The sequence below is a fragment of the Alexandromys fortis genome, unplaced genomic scaffold (genome assembly GCF_014885135.2).
Source record: "Alexandromys fortis isolate MF-2015 unplaced genomic scaffold, M_Fortis_MF-2015_v1.1 scaffold_42, whole genome shotgun sequence".
Lineage (NCBI taxonomy): Eukaryota > Metazoa > Chordata > Mammalia > Rodentia > Cricetidae > Alexandromys > Alexandromys fortis.
In genome coordinates this window covers 10115773-10142985 of record NW_026067934.1, presented here as the reverse complement: position 1 = coordinate 10142985, position 27213 = coordinate 10115773, and the positions used below count along the sequence as shown (strand labels likewise).

The window sequence follows — 27213 nt, the reverse complement described above, 5'->3', positions numbered from 1 at the left end:
TCAAGGGCTTTCAGGCCTGCTCCCAGTCCTCCACCTCCTCACACAGGTCAGTCAGCGCAGGGCTCCTCAGCTGTGCTCCGTCTTACTCGTCTGGCAGGAGACCCAGGCAGCGGGACCTGCGCTCGCACACATCCTCTTCTCAAACAGTCTGCAAGATGGGGCACACTAGTTGGATCGTTCCAAATCACCCCCGTCTCCAGTCAGTTGTAAGGCCTCCTTGAAGCACTCGGTTCTGAGCCCACAGCTGCCTGGACGGATTCTAATTAGACTCAGCCTGGAGCCTCCACTCTCCCAGCTCCACAGTGCAGCCATGCAGCCACCGATGCAGCCTCCGATGCAGCCCCCCGGTGGTGGCTCGTTCCTACTTCGCCCTCACTTGCAAGTTTTACTTTTAGATTCTGGATGTACAAAACAACAAAAACCAACCAACTGTCCTAAGTGTGATGGAGGAGAGGCTATTTGCTGTTTATGCTGGTTGCTGCAGGAAAGTGACCCAGAGCCTCCATTGATGTGTGGGCGAGAAAAACTCTCAATGACCACCTACCTCCCAAGCTTTCCACGCTCTGGATGCATCGAAAACACAAAAAACTTCTGGGCCTAGCAGTTGGGTTTTCAAACAGAGCCGTTTTAAAAAATGACTGTGGCTTACCCCAAAGAGAAGTCCAACATTCCAGCTGATCAAAAGTACTTGTCTAGAAAAATAAGTTCGGGAATGAAGTGGGAACATGGTCTTTGAAATGCAGCCGGGCCTAAATAGCTCCACAGTGGGGCCCTTTCCTCCCCAGTGCACATTCTTTATGGCCAAGAGGCCAAAGAGCTGCAGGGGCTTCACTCAACCCCAGGCCTTCTTGGCCTCCGGCTCCCTCCGCCCCCAAGGCCCAACATCTGGGAGAACTTTGAACTGTTCCCCACTCAGGCAGCAAGAACCAAAAAAAAAAAAAAAAAAAAAAAATTGCTCCAGTGAACAGCAACTCCATCTTCCTTAACTGGAAACATCTGCCCAGCACGGCGCATCCCTCAGACACCCCCCACCACTCCTGCTCAGCTGAGTCGCAGGAGACCCTGGCCAAGGCAGGGGCAGCCAGAGCAGGGCAAGGAGCGACTGATAGAGCCCAGCTGTTATCGATAAGAAAGCAACTATGGCTGGATCTCCCGGCTCCTTCGGAAAAGTTGTCTGAACTGTGTGTATGCAGGAGGGGGAGAAAAACTCAATCGTTTTAGGAGTTTAAAACGTGATTGTTTTAAAATGAACAGGGTAAAAACAAAAACAAAAGCCCAAAACCACAAGTGACTTTTGAGAACCAGGCAAATGAAGGCAGCCCTGTTTCCCTTCGGTAGAAGCCTGGGTGACTTTGCTTTCTGGCCTCCTCAATCTTCCTTTTGCATAAATAGCCTGAACACGCTCATTCCCAGAGGAAGTTGTCTGTGTAAACAAGCATCACCCAGATAGAAGTTTAACCCGCTTCATCTTCCGTCCTCCCTCTCTGAACAAGGACGTAACCCAGCTTTCCAAAGTCCAAGCAAAACCCTGGATTCCCAACCTGGTCCAAATCTCCATGTCCAGCTCCTATCAAGGCTACAGGCCCTGGTCAGGCATTGCGGAGAAAAATCGGACCTTTTAGCTGCCAGAGCAGCCATGTGACCCCACTGGGTGACTCACAGGCCGGCCACACCCCTTGCGGTCTCCCGCCAGGCCCTGCCACCAGCCAAGTCAGCCAACACTGGGATGCATCTTATTACCAGAGGGAACAGCCAACAAATGCCCTTGACAGCCAAATTAGCCTTTCAGCTGAAAGGCTTTGCTATAAAGTAAATACAGGTACAAGTGGATACAGGCTCTGCTGAGATGGGCCAGCTCCTCGCATCCTCTCCCCACACCCCTCCCCAGACCTGGGAAGCCAGGAGGAGACCTACTAGGGTTTAAAGAGAACACTCCTTTTTATGCACAGGAATACTTTTTTCCCAAAAAATTTTATTGGGGGAAACTACAAAACATTTACAGTACAATGTTTACAGTCACAATCTGTAGTGAACTGATTCCCCAGAATATATTACAAACTCAAGTTGACTCATCTTGTTACATTCAAAAACCTACTTCTGTCAGAGTAGTCCAGAGTCCGCACAGGGTGTCCACTGTACCTACATACGAACTAAGCGCCTGCTCATTCATCCGCCATCCAGGAAGGCCTAGGAGACGTTCCTACCTTTTTACATTGAAAACTAATAGTACAAGTTTTGGGCTGTCGTGAAACAAGGCATATTCATGCTCTGCAGACCGTTTCACCGCTAGGATGACCCTCTTCACTTTATAGCTAGATAAAAAGAGTGGTAAAAAACTTTTCCTTTTGTGCAGGTGAACCCATCCGACATTCAGATTCTCTCAAACACTAATGAAATACTTATTTGGTTGAGGAAGATTTAAGGCAAGTTCGGGCCCTACGAAGGCACTGAGACCATTTCCCCATTATTGCTACATGTCTTCATAATGTCACAGTAGAACTGGTGGAATCCTCACTGGTGTAGAAAGCGGGACTGGCAAAGCCTGCCACATGTGAGCCTGGCTGCCGACTATGTGGTCATTCCTTCTTTCTCTGTAAAGCTGGATGGGCCACAACCATTATACATTCTAAGAAAAACTCAAAATGTTCTCAAACTACTTCCACAGCATCAAGATAGATAGATTTCCGTAAAGAAATCATGCAATCTTTTGAAATTTACGTAAACAAGGAAAGAAATTAATGAAATAAATATTACATACAATCTCTTAAATTAAGATTTTCTTACTCATTTACAATAAAATAACCAAGTGAAGTTACAAAAGGCATATATTACTGTGAAAAGAACATACACTCCACATTTTGCCGATTAATAATGGCAATTATAATTTAACATAATAAAAGAATATATATCTATTGCTTTTCATCATACTCGATAAATACAGTATGAACAACACCCTCAATGTATACTTTTCACAAGATAATAAATAAGTTAAATAGTTTTTTTCATATTGAGTTGTGGTGCAGTGGTGCGAATCAACTCAAGACAGGTAAAAATGAAGCACTTACTTCCCAACAATTATGAACTGAGCTCTGCTCGAGGCTTCCAAAGAGCAGAGGAAATGGTTCTAAGCGAAACACCCACCAAGTGGTGGCAATGAGACCAGTATCAAACTTTGGAATGCAAGGGTCCCCCCCCACCCCCAAACACATACAACTTTTTAAAAAACAAACAAGAAAAACAACCGCGACAAACGGGGCTGAAGGCTACTCGTTTCAAGGCATGTTCCTGGCATTACACACTGAGTCTAGACTCTTAGAGTTGAGGGAGGTGGCAGTGGGCTGGCTCGCACTGGTCTGAGACAAACATTAGGAACCCCTTCCAAGGTAAGAGTCCTCACATCTGGACTGTAACTAAGGCTTTCAAGTGAAAGAAGAGATGGAATGTGGTTTTAGCTGCTGGTGCTGGGCTGATGTTTTGTTTTTTTGTAACTAGAGTTTCAAACTCAGGATCTGAGACCTAAACAAGTGTTTGGTATCTTTTGTTCTATCGCATCACAACCGCCTGTTGTGAACATTTTGTTCATCCATACAAAAAGTTCGTTGGCTTCTATTTCAACAAGAACGAAACTTTGTAATAATAATAAAATAAAAAAAAACCAAAACAAGAAAACCGAAAGGGGAGGGAGCAGGGCCCCTCCCAGCAGAGTTCGAGTCCAAGTGCTGGGCCGGGACCTGCAAGTCGGGCCTGCGGCGGTGTCACCCCTACCCGGGGCTTCCTGCAGCGCCTCTCCCAACCCCTCGCGGGCGCCCCCTTGCCTCAATCGTCGGAGATGGAGAGGCGGCTGAAGATGGGCAGGCGGCGGCCGGGGTCCAGGCTGGGGGACTCGGAGCCGCTGAGACTGCCGGAGCTCAGCGAGCCGCTCAGGTAGCTGTCGCGGTCCGACAGCGAGTCTGGGGGGCTGGGGGGCGCGTCAAACACGGGCGACTCGGACAGACGGCGCGGCAGCTGGAAGCCAAAGGGCGGCGAGGGCGGCGCGGGGGCCGCGGGGGGTTGCGCAGGGGGCGGCGCGGGCCCCGCCAGGCCCTGCTGCTGGCTGCGGTAGTAGGCGGCGGCTGCGGCGGCGAAGTTGTGGGTCTGGATGGCAAGCGGCGTGATGAGGCTGCTTAGCTCCGGGCCGAAGGCGAAGGCGTTGTTGGCACATGAGCTGGCCGAACAGGTGGCGCACGGGGCTCCGGGGGGCAGCAGGTCCTCGGCGTTCCCGGGCCCGTAGAGCAGCGCGGCTGCTGCAGCAGCCGCCGCCGAGGCGCAGCATGTCGGGGCGCCCGAGGGCGTGGATGCCGCCGACGTGGAGGAGCAGGAAGAGGCAGAGGAGGAACAGGATGAGGCCGAGGAGCAGGAGGGCGGCGGCGGAGTGCGCGATGTAGGGCTGTCGAGCAGCAGCGGCGACTCCAGACCTCCCGGTGGCTGGTGGTGACCCGAAGGGAAGCCCGAGAAACTGAGGCTGTGATGCAGCTTGGGCCGCGGCTCCCGGGCAAAGCCCAGGTGCAGGGCATCGCGCGCGCCAAACGCTCGCAGGTCCCCAGAGGCGCCCCCCGATGGCGCGGGCCGCCGCTCGTCTGCGTTGTGGATGAAATGGCAGCGCGGGCCGTAGGGGCAGAAGCCGATGGTGTGGAAGGTGCGGCACAACTCCGTCTTATACTTGGGGTGCCGAGTGAGGCTGCGGAGCTCGTGGAAGCCGTGTGCGAACTGGCACTTCTCGCCGTACTTGCACGTGCCGCTCTCCTCGAAGGGGCGACACAGCTCGGTCTTGTAGCGAGTAGAGTTGATCTGGGAGCCACTACCCCCCTTCTGCTGCTGCTGCAGGTGCAGGAGGTGTTGGCTGCGATCGCCGTTCTCGCTGAACGAGCGGTCCCGGAATTTGCTCTCCTTGTTCACCAGCGCCGTGCCGCCGCTGCCCCCTGAAGGCTCCTTGAGCTGGCCATAGGAGGCCGGGCCACCCGCGCCTGCGGGACCGCAGCTGCCGCCGTTAGGGGCGCCTGGGAACTTGGGCGAGCAGCTGCCCGGGCTGGGAGCGGGGTGGGCGAGCGCGTGTAGGTTGCTGGCCGAGTGGCGTCGCAGGAAGCCCGGCGTGAAGCTCGAGCTATTGGCAGCAGCCACGGGCGTCCCCACCGCCTTCTTGTCCAGCATGTTGTTCAGATTGAGGTTGGCCAGGGATTTTTCCGTCTGCCAAAGGGAGGGGAGTGGGGAAGGGATGAAGATCGGAAGGGAAGAGTTGGGGAGGACTACAGGGTGAACACCTAGTCCCAAATGCCCACTTTCTTTTCTCCTGCCGATTTCAATTCAGCCTCCACCGTTACACTCGCAAAAAGCAGGCCGGCGAGAGCGGAGGACGCCCACCCGGGCCGCGCCGGGTCTAGCCATGTGATCCTGGGCCCGTGGCCACGGGGTGGGCGGCGCAAACACTGTCCGGGAAGTCCCGGGAGCGTGGCCGCAGTCGGCTCGGGAGGAGCGCCGCAGCTCCAGCCGCTACTCCTTCCCTCCCAGTTCTCCACGCCCACAGTCGCAAGCACACAGGGCTGCTAACTCCAGAACTTCCCTCCACCCGAAAAGTCAACTTGGAAGGGTTCTTCCGCCCCAACCGGGCCCGGCAGCCAAGTCTCGGAACTCTAAGGGTTCCAGGCAACCCGTCATCCTTCCCCGCTGTCTTACCTTGCATAAGAAGTCGATATCGTAGAAAGCGGACAGGAGTGTGGTCGACATTTTTTCTGGGTCCTGTAATGGTCGGAAACTGCAAGCGGGGAGGGATGGGAGGAGCCCTCGGTGCGGTGCGGCCCGGCTCGAACCGAGACGATTAACGGGCGAGAGGCGGGAGAGACGAAAAGTTTGCTTGCGGGGCCGTGCAGAAGGAGGGAGGAGGCCGCGGTGCGGAGTGGGGGGGGCAGAGGAGAAGCGAGAGCGCAGCTCGGCGCCCCGGCCCGCCCCCCGCACGAGCCGACGGCAGCTCGCGGACTGGTGGAACTCCGAGAGCTGCGAGTGCGCGCCCTATATAGAGCCCGGGAGCCGCGAGGCGGCGGAGCGAAGCGCACCGGGGGAGGGGACTGAACGCTGACCCGCCGGGGTCTCCAGGCAACGCCGCCCGCCGGCTTGCGGGCGTCAGGCGCCTTCTCGGTCTCTCATTGGTCGCCGCCAATTTTCCCCCCTGGGGGGGGTAGGGGGCGGAGCTGGCAGCCCGGGCGTCCGGGAGGTGTTGCTAACGCGGCCCCCTTTGGGTGCTGCTGGGGTGGCGCTGGCGGGAAGATCCCGCTCTCCACCGCCTCTGGGTCTATAACGTTTGAAAGCGCTTTCACGTTCTGTCTGTGACCGCCAGTCTTATCCTGGACGTACCTTTTCCCGCCGGATCCTGCTAGGCCGACTGGGACAGCTTTTTCTTTCCCACCCTTGGTTTTGCACGCGCGCGGGAATTGCAAAATATAACAGTATTGCAATGATGCGTGTTGCCAGACTGAATGGCAAAGGGTGCTTGGGACTGGAGGGCGGGGGGGGGGGGGGGGGAGAACGACACGGGCTCGCGGCCTGTCCCGTAGGTGGCAGCTCGAACCCAGCTGCACGTGGAGACACCGTAGGGGTGGGGGCGGGAACGGCCAGCCTGGAGGAGCACCGGCCCGTTTCTCCGCCCCTCTCCCCGCCCAGGCTTAGTAAACAGGACTTGAGCGCTGGGGCCTGCGGGGCAGGGTTGAGTGTCTAAGGGCAAGGCGCTGGCTTTGCTAATCACATCACAAGACCTTGAGCCTGGGTCAAAGCGGAGTGGCGCGGTGTGTCCGGGGCGGGAGAACCCGCTCGGGGAACTAGAGGGAGGTCGGGGGAGCAGTACGGACATGGAGGAAGTCACTTCCTTCACCTTTGTCTGCCGGTTGGCTTGGCCTCCCCAATCCTCTCGGGTGGGGGTGCAGCTGCTGGCCAAGGCTTCCCGCCCTGCACAGCCTTAGCCTGTCGAGTCCTGCAACCTTCTCTCTTGGGCTGTGGGAGGCACCGCAGCAAATCTAAGCTCTGTGCTGGCTGCAGGAGGCGGTGGTTGCTGAACCGCCACTAGGGTTTGTGTGTATGTGTGTGTGTGCGCGCGCGCGCGCGCGGGCCGGGGGAGGAGGGTCCTATTCTGTTGTTTTTGGTGTAACCCCCACAAGCTTTCAGTAGAAAAATGAGCTTTCCCGAAAGTCGCCCGGCTCTTTCTGAGAGGGGGCAGACACCCCCACCTAGCGCTCAGTGAGGCTAAAGCCACCCACAGCTTTTCTCGGCCGACCGATCTGGAGTCAGGTCTTCTCTACACTGACTTCATACTGGCTGCCAATAGCTGGAGCCGGGCCCATGATTTCACCCAGCTGGCAGCTCAGGCTGCCCTGGGTGGAAGGCCCAGCAGCTGCCAGGGAAGGACGCTTGATCTACACCCTTCCCACGTTGTTCTTCCTGTCTGCTTGCACTCTGTCCAGTATGCACCTGGGCTGTATCAGTTAACCTGGAAGGGAAGGAGGTAGGACCTGTCACTCAACAGGCTCCCGAGTTCAGCGTGCTTTTGCCAATACGGAGGCGCCTGCTGCCCCTGTAGTTACAGCCCAGGGCAAAGCTGGAGGGTTTCAGCTTCAAGCAAGATGGCTGCTTCACTGTTCCCATCAGTGTAGCTTGGTCCCCTAGACAGGGCTGGGTACCTGTGGCCTACCCCAAACATGTTCTCTGTGACTAAGGTTTTCCAGGTTCCTCTCAATTAAGCGTGGAGCAACCATACCCCTAGCTGCTGCTAGAAGGATCTCAGATACAAATCCATGGACACATCCATCCCTCCTGTCCCCCCCCCTCTCCACCCCCAAGGCTGGTCATAGCTAGTCAAGATCCAAATCTGGGGTAATTCCCAGCCAGCAGCAGTGAGAACACCCACTGTAGACTTGGTAGGATGCACTTGGAGATAAGGTAACCATGTTCTGGTACATGCTTTGGTGTAGCGTGCCTGCTGGTGTGAGATAGATTTATTGTTGTGTAACTGCTTTTATTTCATTCGAGATGGGCAGGGAGAGGGACGGTTGGTCTAGCCAGTGAGCTGGTCTTTGTTGGGCCCTGATCAGAATTAATCTCCCACAGTTATCATCCCATGACACCACCAGCCCCTCTCACCAAGTAGATCTTATAGTAAAAAAAAGTAGTATAAAGCTGGGTATGGTGGTGTGTGTCTGTAATCTTGGCACTTGGAAGGCAGAGGCAGGAGGGTTAACACAAGTGTTGAGGCCAGCTTGGGGTAAACAGCTAACCCCTGGCTCTGAAAAGCAAAACCCCAAACAAACTAAAAAACATTAGGTGTTTAATTTCTCAAGGGTGGCTAGACTGGTGCCTAACTAGGTAATTACTACAGGGTCATACAAATACCTGGTGCTGAATGTTTGCAAAACCACCTAGGGGGTTTCTGGGCCTCCTCAGAGATGCTAGAGACACTGCCCTGTCTTTCCTCTTCCTAAAGACAAGTTCTCTACCTTTTTTTTTTTTTAAATGGCGCTGGATGGTATTCTTTTCAAGTACCAATTCCATTCGAAACCTCAGCTTTTCTGCATAAGGAAAGGGCCTAGTAAATGCCTCTCTAGTCTGCATTGGATTCCCTTTCCCTGTAACCCTACATGACCATTCATCTGGGAGCGGATTTATAGCCCCTACAAGTTTCTAACTATTGCTGGCATGGTCTTTGTAGGTAACTAGGAATGTGGATCAGGCTACAGCACATCCAATTTGATGGGACCTGTCTGTGGTGAAAGTATGCATTACTAGTGGTAAGCCAGGCCAGCAATGCTATGGCTCAGTGGATAAAGGCTCTTGCTATGCAAGCCTGAACCTGAGTTGGATTTCTGGAACCCATGTAAAGGTGGAAGGAGAGAACTGACTGACTTCCACAGACATGCATGCTGTGGCATGGGTGCCCGACCATCATGCACAGTGCTGATAATAGTTTAAAATAAGTTTTAAGATAGTAAGCTAAAGAAGTAGACTAGCTGCATAATGTGTGCAAGGGTGCCACCTGCTGGGTATCTGGGGAAGCCTGTTGCCTGAGGAAAACCCTTAAGGTTTCTAGATGGAGTCACTGAAGTGGATTAAATGTGTTTATTAACATCTGAAATACGAGTCATTTCATTGCGTCCACCAATCACAGCACAGTAAACAGTGTAGGCGTCAAACTAATCAAGCAATTGTTCAGGCTTCTCTTTCGCCCAAACTCCTTCAAATAGCTGATGGCAACAACCAGGTTTCCTAGCATTCACAGGCGTTTCTGGGAAAGACAGGAGGGACTTGTGCATGTGGATAATAAAGCACAAGTATTTGCCTGGGGTGGATTCTTAGTTCTCCCAGAACCCAACACTTGGGACATATTTCTCCATTGCTAAAATGGAAGAAAGTTTAGAAATATGGCCAAATAGGCTGTTTGGTAAGTATTCCAGCTCCTATACAGAGCCCAAACCAAAACAGACAAAAGAGCAGTGTGTGTGTGTGTTTGTCAGTCTGTACGTGGGGTGGGAGAACTTGTGTGTGCTAAAACTCATAGTCAGTGTATGGAAAATATACTCTGGCTGGACTGGCAGTTCTTCATGATAGAAAAGGTTAATTCAGGCCTGCAGGTGGCCTGCACCTGGGAACAGAGTAAATATTCAACATAGCAGCCTCACTTCCTAGAGGAGCTGTAAACTGGGCTGCCCTGACGAGTGTAAAGACAAAGCACTCTGCAGGAAGAAGCTTAGGCTCCCACAAGTGGGGGAGGCACAAAAGGAAAGAGTTTCAATTTCTGTCCAACATGTTTCTTGTAGAGCAGAGCTGGGAGAGAATCCACTCCCTGGCCCAGCCAGCCGTCTTTCAGCATGCTGCTTCTGTTCTTGGGGCCATCAACTGTCTCCATTCCCTAGGACAGTCTTCGGCTCTGAGAACTTCCTTTCCTTCCAGGAAGGCCAGCAGCCTCAGGACAGCTGAAGTCCTTTCCTCCTGAATGCGCAGCCTTGTGTACTCCACTGTCTTCAAAAATTCAGCCGAGAGTGGAAGTTCTCTGAAGAGCTGAGAGACGAGGTGACGCTGCTCTGATGCTATAGTTTGCAGGTGACAGAGCTTCTGGGAGTGAGGGGCCGGCCAGCCAGACTGACAGAGGAGATGGAAGAGTTGCCTACATAGGCATTTCACGAAGGTCAGAGTCTCAGCCCAAAAGTTGACTTCCGATTTTTCGAATATGTAGTCATCTTCTCCCTACATCAAAGGAAACCGCCCACAGTGAGCCTTATAGGGAGTGCTGCCAAGCCCCAGGCACACCACATAAGGCCTTGCTAGATGTGAGATCTGTGTCTCCTCCAAAGCTGACAGAGGGCCCACTCGAGCCTGTCAACACTGTGCCCACCGCCTGAGCTCTCAAGGTCACCCTTCCACTTTCATTCTTTGTACTGGAGTGAGAGGAATGTCTCACTCCAGACGTAACATGACCTTTGATAAAGATGTGTAAGTAGCTCGAAGCCAACATACTTTGGGGAACTAATGATGAAAAAGAGGACCTTGTCAAGGAAGCGGATCTTAGATTTTAAGGTGTACTGAGAAATCAGAGGAGGGAGCAAGGGAAATCTCGGCAGCAGACCAAAGACATACTGAGAACATGCATGACACCAGTCTTCTGAGAGCAAATTTCCAGGGTTTTCAAGGTCATTTTCTCAAAACCACTTCACTACATGGCCACATTTCCTATAAACAGACTGGGGTTTGAACTCTGTCTGCTCAGGATGCCGAGGAAGTGAGCAGAATCACATGAGTGGGCACAGATTTCTGTCTCCCAATGCCCGTGTTGCCTCTGCTGGTCTTCAGTTTCCAGATGAGTTCCCTGTCACGCGGGAAGAGGAGTCAAGCACCATGTTTCCTGGAAGGACCCTAATTCTTGGGAAATGCTAACACCCAAAGCTGTGAGGACTGTTGCCCATGCTAAGATCAAATGATACGCATTTCTCAGTTTTATTTTCAATACTGAAGGTGTATTTTTTTTAAAGTGCCCTTCCCCACTATCTGAAAGCTTGTCATGGAAACCTCCAAAGTAAGCCTCAGTGAGTGTGTGCTGTGTGCCTCCCCCAGAAGGTTTTCTCAGTGAGTGTGTGCTGTGTGCCTCCCCCAGGAGGTTTTCTCAGTGAGTGTGTGCTGTGTGCCTCCCCCAGGAGGTTTTCTCAGTGAGTGTGTGCTGTGTGCCTCCCCCAGGAGGTTTTCTCCTAGTCAGTTTCTACTCTGAATTAGAACAGCCCGAATACTTTTACCATCAGAGACTGTTGGTGCTACATCCAGAGGCCCAGGACACTGCCTGCCTCCCAGCTCCCTGAGTAGCTGGGGTTACCTGATGTGGGCTCTGCAAAAGGTCCTGTGTGTCATCATCCTCTCCTAGCAGCCATCCCAGGAGAATGGGCAGTGCTGGTACCAGCTGGTCCCACTGCCGGAGCAAGTCACACAGAACAGCTAAGGCCAAGGCCAGAGCAATGGAGGCATTCACTTGGCAGAAGGCAAATTCTGTAGAGAAAGGAGGGAGGCAATCAATGAATGTAGCTCAGGAATCTCGGAGGACTCGGGACATGAAGAGTCTCAGATCAAATCCCAGTCACCACACTGGGAGTGGTGGTGGTGGTGGCACTGGTCACTGAAGGCTCCTAATCCTCTCCTGGGTCCTTCTCTCTATACTGCTAGAATGAGTCCTAAGCCTGAATCCCAGCACCCTATCCTATTCTAGAGCAGCCCCATCCATAGGACTAGACTTTTGTCTTAGCCCCTCCAGCACAAGTGGAAGGAGAGGGAGCTGTCATTTTAAGAGTGGCATCACACGCCCCTCACCTGTTTTACATGGTCCATGCATTAGAGACAGTGGCTGTGTGCCAATAAAGTGTTATCTATACACACTGCCATTCAAATTCCATATGTAAAAACATAGTCTTTCCCCTTCCAACTTCCTTCCTCCTCAATACATGGCCCAGTGCTAGGATTCCAAAGATGTGCACCATATCTGGTTTGTAGTCAAGGATCTCCTTGAACTTTTGATCTTTTCTGCTTTCACCTCCCAAGCATTGGGACCGCGGGTGTGTGCTACTATGTCCATCCAGTGTTACGTGATACTGGGGCTAAGTGCTCTAGCAAGCATTCTACCAACTGAGCTAATCCCCAGCTCTCAACCATTTAGGAATGTAAAACCCTATGCGCCTCACAGGCCACCCAGGAGGTGGTGCACTGGGTTTTGGTCCTAATTTTTTGTGCTTTACAAGTTGTCTACCACTGAGCAATGGCCTCAGCTTAGGGTCTTGCTGACATTTTGTTGCCTTTTTATGGATAGTAATTCCCTCTTCTGCCCTCTGACTTTTTGAGAGTGAGATGCTGAAAGAGCAAGTGTAGGGAGAGGAAGTAGGTATCCTGGGGAAGCCTGCTTACTTGACTGTGTAGCCTTAGACCTAAATGTGGAGTTGCAAGCAGGTTCGGGGTATTGACACTTCTACCACTAATTCAACCTTCTCACTCCAACAGCAGGCAGCCTGAACCTCAAGACTTAAGTTTCTCAACTCAGAGAGTAGGTCTTTTTGGAACCCTCCTGTACTGGCATCCCCTCCCCTCCACCATTTAGTGATGCATTTCTATTGAACCCTCCTATTTCCCAAATCTACAGTCCCAGCTCCAGCCCAGACATCCCTGGCCATCTGATACCCAGATGAACCTGCTCAGTACACAAGAAGGAGGTTGAAGTCTGGAATAGAAGGCTGAGCCCCCAGGGTGTTGCCATGGGGGCCACCATGGAAGGTCTACGGCACATCTAGGCCCATCCAGAGTTTGGTCTCCAATCTTTTCAGGAGCTATGCTTTTTTTTTTTTTTTTTTTTTTTTGGTGGTGCCAGGGCCTCTCAGCTACACCCTTAGTCCCCCAAAGTTTGAGGACTGGGTGTCACTACTTCTGCTTCACAGATAACTCCAAGTGGCTCTCAAGAATGCAGAATTGCCAATAATTTCATGTTCGTATGAAGCAGTGGAGAGCACCAGGCACATTCCAGGAGCAGGAGTGTTTTTATGTGAGACAAGCAGTCAGCGACTGTCCAGTGGAGCAGACACAGGGCTGATCCCCTTGCTCTCAGATGTTAGCCACACTTCAGCCATGCTGGCCTTCGCATTCTTACTCATTTAAAAAGACACAGGTGTGAAACTGTATTATGGCGTCAGCATCAGGCTGGCTGATCCTGAGACCTTCCAGAAAAATTTACCTTCTGCCTGAGCTTTCTCCCCCACCCCCCCCTTTTTTTTTAATCTTAAGGCAAGGACTGAAAACGCTACAGAAAAGGTAAAAAGTTCTTCCACCAGGCCAGGTGTGCTGGAACACACCTTTAATTCCAGCACTTTGGAAGCAGAGCTCTACAAGTTCAAGGCCAGCCTGGTCTACCCTCATAGTGGTCCAGGTCAGCCAGGGACACACTAAACAAAATTCGCTTAACAGTAAAATCAGTGCCTGCAGCCCAGATGACAGATACATCTGTTGGGTGTGACTGGACATGCCACCAGGAGGGCCAGGTTGCCACACTGGTCCCACCTGACAACAAAATGACTTCCCTCTGTGCCATTAATCATCCTTAGGAAGGGGTCGGAGAATGCCAGGATGACAGGCACAAAAAGAATGTGTGTGGTGTGACTGGGATTATCACAACCCTGTGCACTAAGGAGGAAGCCAGGAAGGCGGGATGTTGGGATTAGATGGAGTGGGTCTCCTGCTTCTGAGCCAGGTACAGCCTACACATTCCCTGGCTGGCTGACTTACCTGGTCCTAGACTAAACTTAGCCAGATGAGCCCAGATCTCTGCTGGCCAGGCTGCCTCTCAAAGGGAGGCTGGGGAAGAGCAAAGGGGATTTTCCACTTAGCACTCGGCTGGCAAGTCAATCAAGGAAACGAGAAAGCCAGCAGCCAAGCGACAAATGTGGTCAGGAGTCCGCTCTGAACTCAGCAGACCCAAAGGAGCTGGAAAAACAGAAACTAAAGACTAATCCAAGAACTCTCCTCTTTGGATTTCAAAACTTAAAACAAAGCTATGGGAATCAAGGCAATGCAGATGGGGGGGGGGGCAATGCAGAGTGTGCGTGCCTGTGCTACTGCTGGGCACGGAACTCGAGGCATCATGCTTGTTAAACAATCACCATCAGTGAACTACAGCTCTAGCTTGGTAGTGTGTTTCGGACAAAATGACAGACACATGAATTACTGAAACTCAAGTGCAGAATCAGGGTCTGGGGATGTAGGTCAGCTGATATAGGGCTGCCTACTATGTCGAGTCCTGAATTGAATCCCTAGTACTTTATAAACCAGGTGCATGTCTGTAATCCAGCACTCTGGAGATGATAGTAGGAAGATTAGGAATTTATGGTGAGCTCAAGGCTAGCTGGTTAACCAAGATGCTGCCAAGAAACAAAACTCCCCAAAACAAGAGGGCTTGAGTGTTCAGCAGTTGACACTTGGTGCTTTTTCAGAGGATCTGATTTCAGTTCAGTTCCCAGACTCATGTTGGGCAGGGCACAACCACCTGTCACTCCAGCTCCAGGGGATCCATCGTCCCCTTCTGGCCTCTGAAAGTACCTGCAGGTACACACACACACACACACACACACACACACACACACACACACACACAATTTAAAAACAAAAGACATATTACCAAATCAAACAAAACCAATAAACCCCACAGAGATTACTTCTAAATGACCAGGGTGAGTGCGGAGAACAATAAAAAGACAGGTATATTTTTAGTCAAGGTATAGAGAGAAAAAAAAAAGAAAGGACCCCCTCCAGTTTGCTGGTAGGACTGTTGAATGGTGCAGTTCCACTGGAAAACAAACTTTCAGTTTCTCACAGGACTGAGCACAAGATCCTGTCTACTCCTAGGCCTATCCAAGAGAAATTAAGAAAGAGCCTGTGTTCCAACAAACATCTGATGAGCATTCATAATGGCCTTGCTCACAGTGCCAACGAGTAGAGAGAAACACCTGCCACCTGAAGTAGACATATCCAATACAGTCTGTCTGCAGCAGACCAGGTGGGCAGATCCCAGGAGTCCCAGGAGACGGGGATGGAAGAGGTTAGCGTGGAGGAAATCATCTTCTAAACCAAGAAGAAACTAGTGGCCCCACCCCCGTGAGCTCTTTCTGCCCAAAAGTGGAAAAGTTCTATGTCAGAAGGAACATCATACCACCATTATTTGACATTTAAAAAATACTTGGGGAAAAATACTAGAATTTTGATTTTGCCTTCTTTTCCACCTGTTTCCAAAGGAAACACATGGCCTAGGCTCCCAAAGTTCTTGCAGTCTTTACCTCTCCACAGTGTGAGCTGTGCAGGTGAGGACCTGGTACTACAGATATAGAAACAAATCATCTTCTCAAACACTGTTACCCTCTCTCTCTTCTTTTGTTTCTTCTCTTCCTCTTCTTTATCCTTCCTAAGACAAACTTTCTCTATGTAATAGCTCTGGCTGTCCTGGAACTCACTTTGTAGACCAGATTGGCCTTGAACTCAGAGATCCGCCTGCCTCTCTACCTTCCAAGTGCTGGTATTAAAGGTATGCACTACCCAGCTTGAAATAGTGACTCTTATTAGCCTATATTATTAGATGGCTTTGGAAGGCTCAGAGATAGGGCACTTGCTTAGCATGTGTGAGGTACTGGTTTTGATCTCCAGGGCGAGGGGAAGTCATTAAGAAAACACTTCTTCTCAGTCAAAATCTGTTCTGGGAACATGTTTGTTTGTTACTTTCTGTGTCTCCCCTTCCTCCTGGCAGAAGCTGCTGTATACTGTACTCTAACTCTCCAGTTGGAGCGGTACCTTCTTCTCTTGCTTCTGATTTGGATACCCTGGTACTCTCCTTTGGTCACTTCTAGGCAGCACCTGCCTGTCTCTCCCTTCGCAGTCCACCCTAAGCACTTTCTATTCTTGTGGACCTGAGCAGTGGACCTGGCCTTCTGTTGCAGGTTAGCCATACTCAGTGCCCTTACCATTCAGAAAGACGTCCCTGCTGGCCTTTGCTTTCACAGCCTTCAACTCCTCAACTACAATTTCTGTGCTTCCAGTAACCACTATGGTATTTGGATTATTTTGGTTTATGATTCCAGAGGCTTTGCGGCTACAATAGTAGGGACAGCATGTCAGCAGGTGGACAGAACAGGAGGCTGGCTGATCACATTTTGCTGGCATATCAGGAAAAAAAGAGGGAACAGCAGTGGATGAGTCTATGAACTTGTGAAGCCCACCCCCCATGATGTACTTCTTTGTTCTAAAAGTTCCATAACCTCCCAAACAGCATCACCAACTGGAATCAAATGTTCAAATGTATGAGGCTATGATGGGGAGCTACATATTTAAATTTATACACTTGTTCAAACTACCATATTTGGCTCCTTGTCCCCATAGGGTTGAGGCCATCTCATGATACAAAATGATGTTAGTGCAACTTTAAAAGTCCCTGAAGCCTTTAACAGCTTCAACACTGTTCAAAAGTTCAGTCTCTCTCAAGTCTCAAGATAACCTCTTGACTGTAACCACAATAAAACAAAATACAAATCATGTACTGCCAACATAGCATGGCACAGAATATACATTCCATTCCAAAAGGGAGGAGACTGGCACAGTGAGGAAATACTAGGCCTAAGCAAGACTAAAACCCAGCAGGGCAAACTCCAAATCTTGCAGCTTCATGTCCAGTGTCTGGACTTTGGTTTTAAAGGGCCTAGATGGCTCTGTCCCTCCACCGTTGCTGCCTGGAACATACATTTTTCTTTTGGGCTGGTTCCAGCCACACGTGTAGCTCTGGTATCTTCAGCATCTTGGCATCTTCACTGCAACCCAGGCGTCCCCGTCACAGTTCTATGCAGTGTCCTCTCATGGTCTTATGGGGACTCCAGCCCTGTCACACATTGCTTGGCCTCAGTGGCTCTTGAAACCATACAGGAAGGACCTACAACTCCCTCCTTCTTGTATCTTTCAAGTCTCCAGAGACAGTAGCACAGGGACAGCACTGCACGTGTGATCGCCGGCTTGGGTGAGCCTTCGCCTCCTTGAATCACACTAGCAGAAGCTTTGTGTGCAGTCTTGCTAAACCAGAAAACTCCGTAGGTTCTCTGCCATAAATTGGAGGCTTTAACTGGGTGGGGCCTTGCCCTTGGGGAACCTTCCTTATTGTTTCAGTAGAGTATAGAGGCCTCTTCTTACCTCATCTTAACAACCACAGACTATCAGCATACAATTTCACTATACATTAGCTCCCTAGTGCTCTTTCCTCTGCAAGCTGTATTCTGTACCCTTTTCTGTCCCACTTACCTACTCATTTTAGACCTGCCTAAGCGTAATCAGTAATAACCATGCCACAGACTCAACATTATATCATCCTGAAATTTAATCCATCAAATAAATTAGTCCATTACATTTAAATTTTGTTCAAGCAAGTTCTTACTACATGGGCAGAAAGCAACCAGATTCTTTGTCGAATAACCACATGGATGGCCTCTAGGCCAGTTGCTAATAGAGACCTTGTTCCTTTCTGAAACCTCATCAGCTGGGCCTCTGCTGTCTGCATCACTCTTAGCACTTCTACTAGACTGGACTATTCAGCTCTGGTTACAGCTTTCAACTGCTGTTCTAGGCAGATGTTCTAAAGTACACATTCCTCAAAACAAAAAACAAAACAAACAAAACCCCATCATGGTCAAGTTCTCCAAAGCAATAACCCCTTTCTCTGGCACCAGCTTCTGTAATGCTTTACTGCTGCTGTGATACAGCATCATGACCACAGCAGCTTATAGAAGGGAAGAACTGATTTTGGTTTATAGTTACAGAGGGTTGGAGTCCATAAGGGCCTCCATAGGCTCATGTATTTTAATACCCGATCCCCTGGTGGTGGTGGTGTTTGGGGGAGAGTATAACTTTTTTTAAGAGAGAGAGAGAGAGGGGCCTTACTGGAAGCACATCCCTGGGGGCAGGCTTACCCCACTTGCAGTTTGCTTTCTCTGTTGTGTACTGACAAGCTGTGATCAGCCAGCCTTCTACTCCTCTGTTCAGGTTCAGCTCTAATGTACTCCTCTCCTCTGTACAGCTTCTCTCCTCTACCTTCTCTCCGTGACAAAGGTTTGTCCAGCAAACTCAACATGAACCAGGATCCCAGGTTCTACGTGATGCAGAAACGGGGGCTTCCCACACACACTCCTTCCTCCTGGCTTCACAGGGCCTGGGACTTGCTTTCTTCAGTTATTCTGGCTTCCTATTCCCATAGAGCCAGATCACAAAGGTTTTCCTTAGTACACTGCTTTGCTTAGAGGGCTGGTAGATTTAAAATAAAATACACTACTGCTGCTACTGCTGCTACAACTGCTTGGCCCACAGAGAAACGGAGAAGGAGCAGAACACGAGGCCTTTCTCCCACTCACTCATCAGCTGGGTACTGAGCAGCGGGAAGTGCCACATTCCTCTCTGAAAACATGTTTGGGCTTAATGTAGGTACAGTTAATTTATATACACATATAAGTATCCTACCTTTTGTTCAAGGTGCCTATTTGCTCTGCACAGAGACCATTATAAATACAGAAAAGTGTTCATTGTTAAATGTGGCATGCTAAATGGCTTTGCTTCCTGGCAAAGCTCCAAACCATAATTATTAGGGGACTACAGCTGCTGAGAAATTCTTGGGTTACAGGAGGCTTTGATCCCATCCTGTCTTCTTCTCCCAACATGAATGAATTGCTACAGGTGTGGTTGCTGCTCAATGCTGGCACTTTGGAGGTGCGGGTCAGGCCTGAATTTAACTGCAAGGTGACCAGGCACTTCTCACTTAGACCTCAACTATCAAGAGAAGGAAAGTTCTGCACTTCCTTTTTGCCTTGCTGAGACCCTGTAATTAAGAAGATATCCAAGATGCTGGAATGCTGTGGTCTCTCACCTTCAGACCCCCCACACAGGGGGCATCCTTTTCACCTTCAGACCCCACACGCAGTGGGCATCTTTCTCACCTTCAGACCTCCCACACAGTAGGAAGTTTCTCACCTTCAGATCCCACACACACAGTAGGAAGTTTCTTACCTTCAGACCCCCCTCCCCCCACACACAGTGGGCAGCTTCCAGTGAAATCTCTGCACTAATGAGCTCTGTAGGGCTTTATTCAGCAGAAGGCCAAGGGCTTCCAATGGATGAGGTGATTATTTCATTCCAATCAAAGAGAGAGAACTGCTGTCAGATTCTCTAGGTAACATAGCTGTTTGGCAAGCATGGTCCTCAAATTCACCCCAATGACTCCTTTAGAGGGTCAAAAAGACACCTTGCTGTCATCACAAACATCAAGTTACTACTAAAATACAGCAAGAAACTGAAGAGCAGATTAGTCTTTCAGTCCTTTAAACTCTTTCCTGCCTAAAAGTGACAGGAACAAGCACCCAGAAGTCCCTAAATTCCCAAGAGACCTTCAAATTAATGTGCTAGGGATCCCTAATTTAGCAAATAAACAGGATTTTACAACAAATAGAAAATTGATGATTTTTCAGCATTAAGAAAATATTATGTAGCATTTGGTTCAAGGGTGGAACCGAACCCTAATTGACTTTTAATGCTTCTTTTCATTTGTGTTTTGAAGCAGATGTTCTGTGAGGTATATGGTGAGATTGATGCCCATAAGAATGGTGCTGACTGGTTCAGACAGAAGTCACTTCTGATTCTAGGTCAGCATCCTATCTGGGAGACAGCACTGCTCTGGGAACCACAGAGGAGACAGCTCTGTGCACAGAGAGGATGGGCAGCAGAGTTCACGACAGTAAGTGGAAGGAAGCCAGCAGGTTCTAATGCAGGGCAGCACAAGGGTTTCCCAGAGTAGACTATCTGGGTTTTGGAGGAGCCAGAGCAGGGAAGCAGAAGACTATGAGGAATCTACCATAATCAGGAGAGGAACAGACTCCTTGGTAGCCTGGGCCTAGGAGGATTCTAAGGATTCTTCTCTGATCAGGGCAACTTAGTGCGAATCTCCCCTACCCACACCTTCACGGTCTATGCCACCCCCTCCTCCCCCTCACAGTCTATGCCACCCCCTCCTCCTCAGTGGCGTCTGTTCTAGGAGGATGCACATGAGCTCACCGGAGCCTTTCCTTCCTGCTCAAGGTGAAGGTCAATGATTCACATGGCTAAAAATGAACTGAAGGCCACCAATCAGAAACAGCAACTTGCTTTCTAAAAGTTAAATTCCCCTGTTAACACAAAACCTTACTTAGTAATTGTAACTGGCACTCAAGTATATATACACTTTAATTGCCAGTGAGAGCAAAATGAGGAAAGTTAAGAGGTCAGGGTGGGGAGAGTCACAGAGAAACAGAGGCCCCCAGGCAGGAGTGGGGGAGGTTCTGGGGCCTTGAAAATGTCTTAGTGTTCTGATACCGCTATGGGCCTTTACTCGGAAGCTTCCAGAGAGAAGGGGAGCTGGGTTAAATATAGGACACCGAGCTTCTTCATCCGAATTTTAGGTAAACAATGAATTATGACTGTTTAAATATGCCCAAATAATGCCAGGGACATACTTTTCACTAGATGGTTACCCGATTTTCAAGTTTAACTGTGTGTTTTGTATTTTTATTCAACAAACCTGGCAGGTCCTCCATTAAAGACACAAACACTCTGAGCTACAGTCACAATGACCAGGGCAGTCCTGACTCTGAGGGTCAGAGATGATGAAGTTTATGAGAGAGTGGAGCATTTTACTAAGACTTTTTGCTAAACTGTGGTGAAATCAAGAGTTGGGATGGGGTTGGGTTGGGTTACAAACCTCCCACCATGGTCCTCTCTGTCAGCTCTTGGTCTCTGAGACTCTTCTCTTCAGCTGAGACTATTCTGCCTCTGTCCTTGCCAAGAGGTTACAGAAACTAAATCAAACTCCACAGGCCTTCCACTGGAGGGAACATGGCCTGTGGGAAGCTTCCAGAAGGTTCTGGAGGTTCCATGGTAAGAAGTAAGGTTGTGGGAGCACAAAGGAATCCTCAACACTAAAACAAAACATTGTCCCTAAGTCTTAGCATGTTCAAAAAGGAATTTTAAATTCAGTTTAGCCACCACACAACTTCCTGAGCAGAATGACTAAGCTGACTTCACCAGTCAGAGAAAGAAGGGAAGAGGCTGCTCCATGAAACATGGCAAGTTCACCTGGCACTTGTTGAGGCCTCACAGTGATAGCGGCAGAGATCACCACAATTTGTTAAGGGGTCAAAAAAGGCCGGCTTGAGACTAAAACAAAGACTTGATACTTTGAGACCATGAGTCTCCAAGTCCAGGGAGTCTTCGTTCATGGCTGCCGGCTAGGGAAACCTGGCACAATTACACATCACAATTAGCTCTAACTATTTAACCCTGTGCTGACTGCAGACTGAATGCACACCTTATCTATATGTGTGTTCACGTACTCCTTGCTAGGTCTCTGCAGTTGGAGGGGACTGAAATGTATAATATAGCTTCCTAGATGTACAAATCCTGGCTATCCAGGAACTTGCTCTGTTGACCAGGCTGGCCTTGAACTCACAGAGACACACCTGCCTCTGCCTCCCAAGTACTAGGCCCAGCTTACTTTTCTTTAATTAAAAAAAAAGAATTGTATTTTATTTATTTTGTGAGCATATGTGGATATGTGTACAAGTGTGTATATGTGCCATATGCATGTGTGTGAAAGTTGGAGGGAACTTGTGGGAATCCGTCTGTCCTTCTATCATTTGGGTCCCAGGATCAAATTCAGCTTGTCAGGTTTGTCGGCAAATGCCTTTACCCACTGAGCTACCTCCTATTCCTTCTTTATTGGAGACTTGTTATTTAGCCCAGGCCATCCTTGAACTTGTGACCATTCTCCTGCTGAGTGTTAGGATTACAGGCATGTACCACAATGCTCAGCATTTCTGCTCCTTTCCCCAAGCTGCATTATCTCATGGTGCCTTTGCTTGCTAATTCATATGCATCTACCCCATCATGTTTACCTTCTGGCATGGATGAAGGGATTAAAATTTATTTAATCCTTTGGTGGACACTTGGGTTGTTTTATCTAAACAATATTAAAGGACATAAACTCATAGATATGTCCTTATACATGTATGCAGATATCTCTTTATTTCTATAGATAAATTCCTAAATGTTTGAGTCCCAGCTCAGTTGGCTTATACAATGTAAATTCCCAGAAATACTATTACATGGCCTCTAGAAATATGCCCATCTTCAGTTCACCTGGGTTTGGCTGTGCTTGCTCCTGCAAAACTGTAGCAATCTGGGTGAACACAATCTTTTCATGTTGTGCCAATGACACAGGGGGAACTAGTTGTTCTAGTCGGATGAGAACTTATCATTTGTATTGCTCATATCTAGTTCTTCTACAAGGAGATTCATTTTACTGTCTATCATTCTCCTTTACAGAATGTATGTATGTGTAAAAATCAGAGATTGATGTCAGATGTCTTTCTCTATTGCTCTCCACCTTTTTAATAATGTGGTGTGTGTGTGTGTGTGTGTGTGTGTGCGCGCGCGCGTGCGCGCGCTTGCGCATACGTGTGGGCATGTGCATGCCTTGGTGAGTGTGTGGAGGTCCAAGGACAACTTACAGGAGTGAATTCCCTTTTTCTACAATGTGTGTCCCAGGGATTAAACTCAGGCAGTTAAGCTTAGTGGCAAGTGCCTTTACCTGCTGACATCTTGACAGACCCACCTTAGTTTTTGAGGCAGAAATCTCTCATCTCTCAGTGAACCTGGAGCTCACCAACTGGCCACAAAGGCCCTTGATGTGGGAATCCCCTTTGTGTGCTGTGATTACCATCAATGAATAAAGAAACTGCTTTGGACCTATAGCAGGGCAGAACTTAGGTAGACAGGGAAAACTAAACTGAATGCTGTTAGAAAGAAGGGCAGAGTCAGAGAGATGCCAGGGAGCAGTGGCCAGAGTCAGACATGCTGGAAACTTTGCTGGTAAGCCACTGCCACGTGGCAATACACAGATTAATGGAGATGGGTTAAATTTATATGTAAGAGTTAGCCAATAAGGAGCTAGAGCTAATGGGTCAAGCAGTGATTTAAATAATATGATTTCTGTGTGATATTTCGGGGCTGAGCAGCCAGGAACTAACTAGTGGCTTCCTCTAACAGGTCCTGGGATCCACCTACCTCCACCTCTTCAGGGCTGGTATTACAAGTGGATACTGCCATGCCGCTCTTTTTACCTGAGTTCTGGGGATCTGAATTCAGGCTCTCATGCCTACACAGCAAACACATTATTGACTGAGCCATCTACCCACTCTCTTAATGAATCTCTTTTTCTAGCATTTTCATTTATTAACTTTTAAAAGATGATATCTTTGTATATTTTGTGTAACAACTGTCTGATATATCACAAGTGTTTCCCCTAAGAAGAGCTCCATGTATTTAAACCTCATTGTTTGAGATGAGGTCCTACCATCTTGCCCAGATTGGCTTTAAACTCCTGGGGCTCAGGCAGTCTTTCAGCCTAAGAATCCCAAGAACTGGTATAGGTTCCTTATACTATGTCTGCTCACCTATTTCAATATTGATGGTATTTTCATCTATTTGGGGTCAAAGGAATCTTTAATTTTGTGTATGTACTCGCATGCCACAGCACATGTGTGGAGGTCAGAGATCAGAGGGCCTTAGGGGCTGGTCCTCATCTTCCACAGTGCTTTTGCTTGCTGCCTGCCACTGTGGATGGCAGCCTAGCTGGCCCACGAACTTTTGGGGAGTCTCTTGTAGTAAGGAGCGGCGGGCTGCGTTCCTGCCACCGGCTCCTGGGAGATATGAATAATTTGCATTGGTATGGATTTTAAGGTCAATTTTGTTATATGTATATGTATTTCTGATCTTGCTTGAGGTATTGTGGTTGTACAGTTCATTTAAAAAACGTAATGTATAATTAGGAAATATAGGTTGTTAATGGATAATCATCGACAATAGTCCAGCTTGTAGTCATGTTAGTTAGATTTTCTGGCTATATAAAGATATATTTCAGTTAGATAGACATTCTTCATATCTTTCAAAGACTACAGAATATGGCATTTTAAATGTTTTAATAACAGGGTTTTTCATGACAATGAGACACGTCTGCTCCTGGCAGCACCAATCTACCTCGAGAGGAAGATGGGCATTGAAGAGGCTCCTTATGGAGTTTGATAGCCATTTGGGCAAGAAACTGCTCTTGCCTGGACTGTTGAATAAACTGGACACAGAGAACCCACAGAGAGAGGACTGCTAAACTTGCCTAAAGGTGAGATGGTCTTTTGGGGTTCCTGAATCATGAAAGAGTCTGTGAGACATTCTTCAGGACATAGCAGAAAGTGAGTGAACTGTCTTTAAAATTTCCTGCTTCATGGAAGAGTCTGCTGGATACTATGGGCCTGAAGGCCAAAGATAGATGCTCCAACGGTACAGAGTAACTTTGGGTGACTGTCCAGGCAGTGAGATGTCTCTGTCATTTCTAGAGTTTTGAAAGTTGCTTATTTCTTGTTTAATTAGGTAATATTATATCCTTCTGGAGTCATTGATGGAATTAAAGAATAGATAGTTAGTTTTCCATTGTTATGATAAAAGATAAAATAGATATAAATATTGTAATTGTTTTATGACTGTTTTGTTATATGTAATTTTACTATGTTAAAATGAAAGCATTTCTTTTTTGTTTAAACAGAAAAAGGGGAAATGATGTAGGTAGGTCTTCTTTCTATGTGTTTCTTTCATTGGTTAATCAATAAAGAAACTGCTTAGCCTGATAGGTCAGAACATAGGTGAGTGGAGTAGAGAGAACAGAATGCTGGGAAGAAGGGAAGTGAGGCAGATGCTATAGCTCTCCTCTCCAAGATGGACACAGGTTACGATCCTTCCGGTAAGTCACCACCTCGTGGTGCTACACAGATGAATAGAAATGGGTTAATCAAGATGTGAGAGTTAGCCAATAAGAGGCTAGAGCTAATGGCCAAGCAGTGTTTAAAAGAATACAGTTTCCGTGTAATTATTTTGGGTAAAGCTAGCTGGTGGCCGGGAGCTGGGTGGTAGGAACGCAGCCCGCTGCTCCTTACTACAGTCTCTTGTCTCGGCTTGGCATCTCACCACAGGAGCATGTGCTACCTTGCCTCTGTGTCCAGGGTTCCAGGGATGTGACTAGCATAGGACTTCAGTTTGGTTCCTGGCACTTGCATCAGGCTGCTCACAGCTGCCTATAATCCAGTTCCAAGGGATCTGGTACCTCTTCTGCCTCCATATGTATTTACTCGTGTGCTCGTGCATGCACACACATGTGAGTACATACACACACATTCTTTCTCTCAAAAATATTTTTAAAGGCATAGCAAATCTGATAAACACTTATTTTCTAAGATCACTACCCCACTATTTTTGAGACAGGGTCTGGTGTAGCCAAGACTGACTTTGAATTCCCTATGTAGCAAAACCGATCCTTTTATCTCTACTTTACAAGGGCTAGAATTACAGGCATTCTCCACGACATCGAACCAGGAGCATCTTTTTAGGGTCTTGCCACATTCTTTCTACCGCATGAAAAGAACTTTTACATTGCTGTCCTCTCCTTCTGGTCACCAATGCTAGAGTGTTACCTGAGGTTGGAAAGAGCATGTGGGCTTTGGGGACATGGCTCAGTTGGTGTAGTTTTGCCACGTAAGCCTGAGAACAGAGTTTGGATCCCTGGCACCCATATAGAATGCTGGGTGCAGTAGCCTGAAATCCTAGAGCTGGGAGGTAGACAAGAGGCTTCCTGGCTAGCCAGTCTAGCTGAATGGGGGAGCTCTAGTTTCAGTGAGGGACCCTGTCTCAAAAAACAAGGTGGAGCATGACTGAGGAAGATACCCAGTGTCTGCTTCCCATAGGCACATACACACACGGGTACCACCCCCTCAAAAGACAGAAAGTGTTGGCCATGGTGCACACACCTTTAATCCCAGAGGCAGCTGGATCTCCGTGAGTTTGAGATCCCAACCAGTAGGGATCTACACCAGAAGTTCCAGACAAGCTGGTACTACAAAGAGAGACCTTGTCCAAGAAAACAACAAACAAACAAACAAAACCCAATCAAGCAAACACACGAGGAGCAGTCCTGGGTTGGCACCTCCTCTCCCAGTTTCCTTCTCCTTCCTGCCTGCTCCCTACTCACCCTCCCTTCACCTTTGCTCCTGCTGACGGAGACGAACTCTAGTGAGCTCCATCTGCCATATATAGATTCTGAGCATGCCCTGTCTCCTCAAATCTCCCAGCCCATCAAGTCCACCACTGTAAAACACTAATAGTGGGAGTTTAATTCCCTGTTTTCCATGGTGAGAGACAGCCCCATCTGAGGCAAATCCTGTGACCAGCTCCTTTTCTCCCCAGGTGGCTGGCCTTGAATCTAGCAGGCTGTGTCACTGGGCATCTTGCCTACTGGGTACTTACTAAAAAAAAAAAAAAGTCTGTGGTTTCTGGGGAATGGATGTTGTGAAATGGAGTGAAAAGAACTTGAAGTCTGAAACTAGTGAACTTTTCCCTACCCCTCACATGTGAGTAATGACTTGCTGATAGAAGCGGCTTTTTCAAAGATGAAAAACAACTAAGATTTATGGACAGGTCTGTTAAGAAAAAAAAAAAAAAGAAGGCCATCACTGCTCGTAGCCAGGGTAGAAAGGTCAGGCAATTCCCAGATCTGCTCTAGGTTGGTAGCTAGGGTGGGCAGGCAGGGGATGGGAAGAGAGAAGACAAGAGACCAGGGTGGGTGCAGAATGTAGGCAGGCTGGCCTGTTGGGAGACTTCCTGTGGACACCGAGTTTCATGCTAGTGTGAACATAACCCCTACATACAGCACAAGGTGGCCAGCGAAAGCCCATGCTCTCTGCAGGGCTATGCTGCACACAGTCTGAGGGGATGGCTGACTGGATGGATGGAGAAGGAGGGGCATCTTCTCAGAAAGAGAATTCTGCTTCTGAGGGTTCTGTCCTCTCACTGTGTCACCAGAAGAATATCCCTGCCAATTTCTTAGAGTCAAATCAAATTTTTGGCCAGAAGCTACCCATGTTTGGATTTATCACTTACTTCTAACTCCTGGAGGAGAGAGAGGGAAGAGACGGACTAAGGTGCTGGGTGCAGTGTGACACTGCACGTGACAACCTCCTGAGCCTTCTGGGTGTACAGTCA

The 27213-nt window shown here is 48.8% G+C and overlaps 2 protein-coding genes across 4 annotated transcripts in view; both read right to left on the bottom strand.

The window, feature by feature from the left end:
* Positions 1-1952: 1952 nt before the first annotated feature.
* Positions 1953-6061, bottom strand: Zfp36l2 (ZFP36 ring finger protein like 2). The gene is made up of 2 exons (XM_050146149.1): positions 5710-6061; positions 1953-5223 (listed from the first exon to the last, which is right to left on the bottom strand). The coding sequence occupies exons 1-2, from the start codon at positions 5758-5760 to the stop codon at positions 3817-3819; spliced, it is 1458 nt and encodes a 485-aa protein (XP_050002106.1). The 5' UTR covers positions 5761-6061; the 3' UTR covers positions 1953-3816.
* A 3057-nt stretch (positions 6062-9118) lies between these two features.
* The window catches only part of Thada (THADA armadillo repeat containing), a 301738-nt gene continuing 283643 nt past the window's right edge, over positions 9119-27213 (bottom strand). For all 3 annotated transcript variants that reach the window (XM_050146143.1, XM_050146144.1, XM_050146142.1), the window contains 2 exons: positions 11375-11544; positions 9119-10257 (listed from right to left, as the gene is read on the bottom strand). In XM_050146143.1, the coding sequence (XP_050002100.1) occupies positions 9877-10257; positions 11375-11544 (551 nt within the window). In that variant the 3' untranslated portion in view covers positions 9119-9876. The remainder of the gene's footprint in view (positions 10258-11374; positions 11545-27213) is intronic.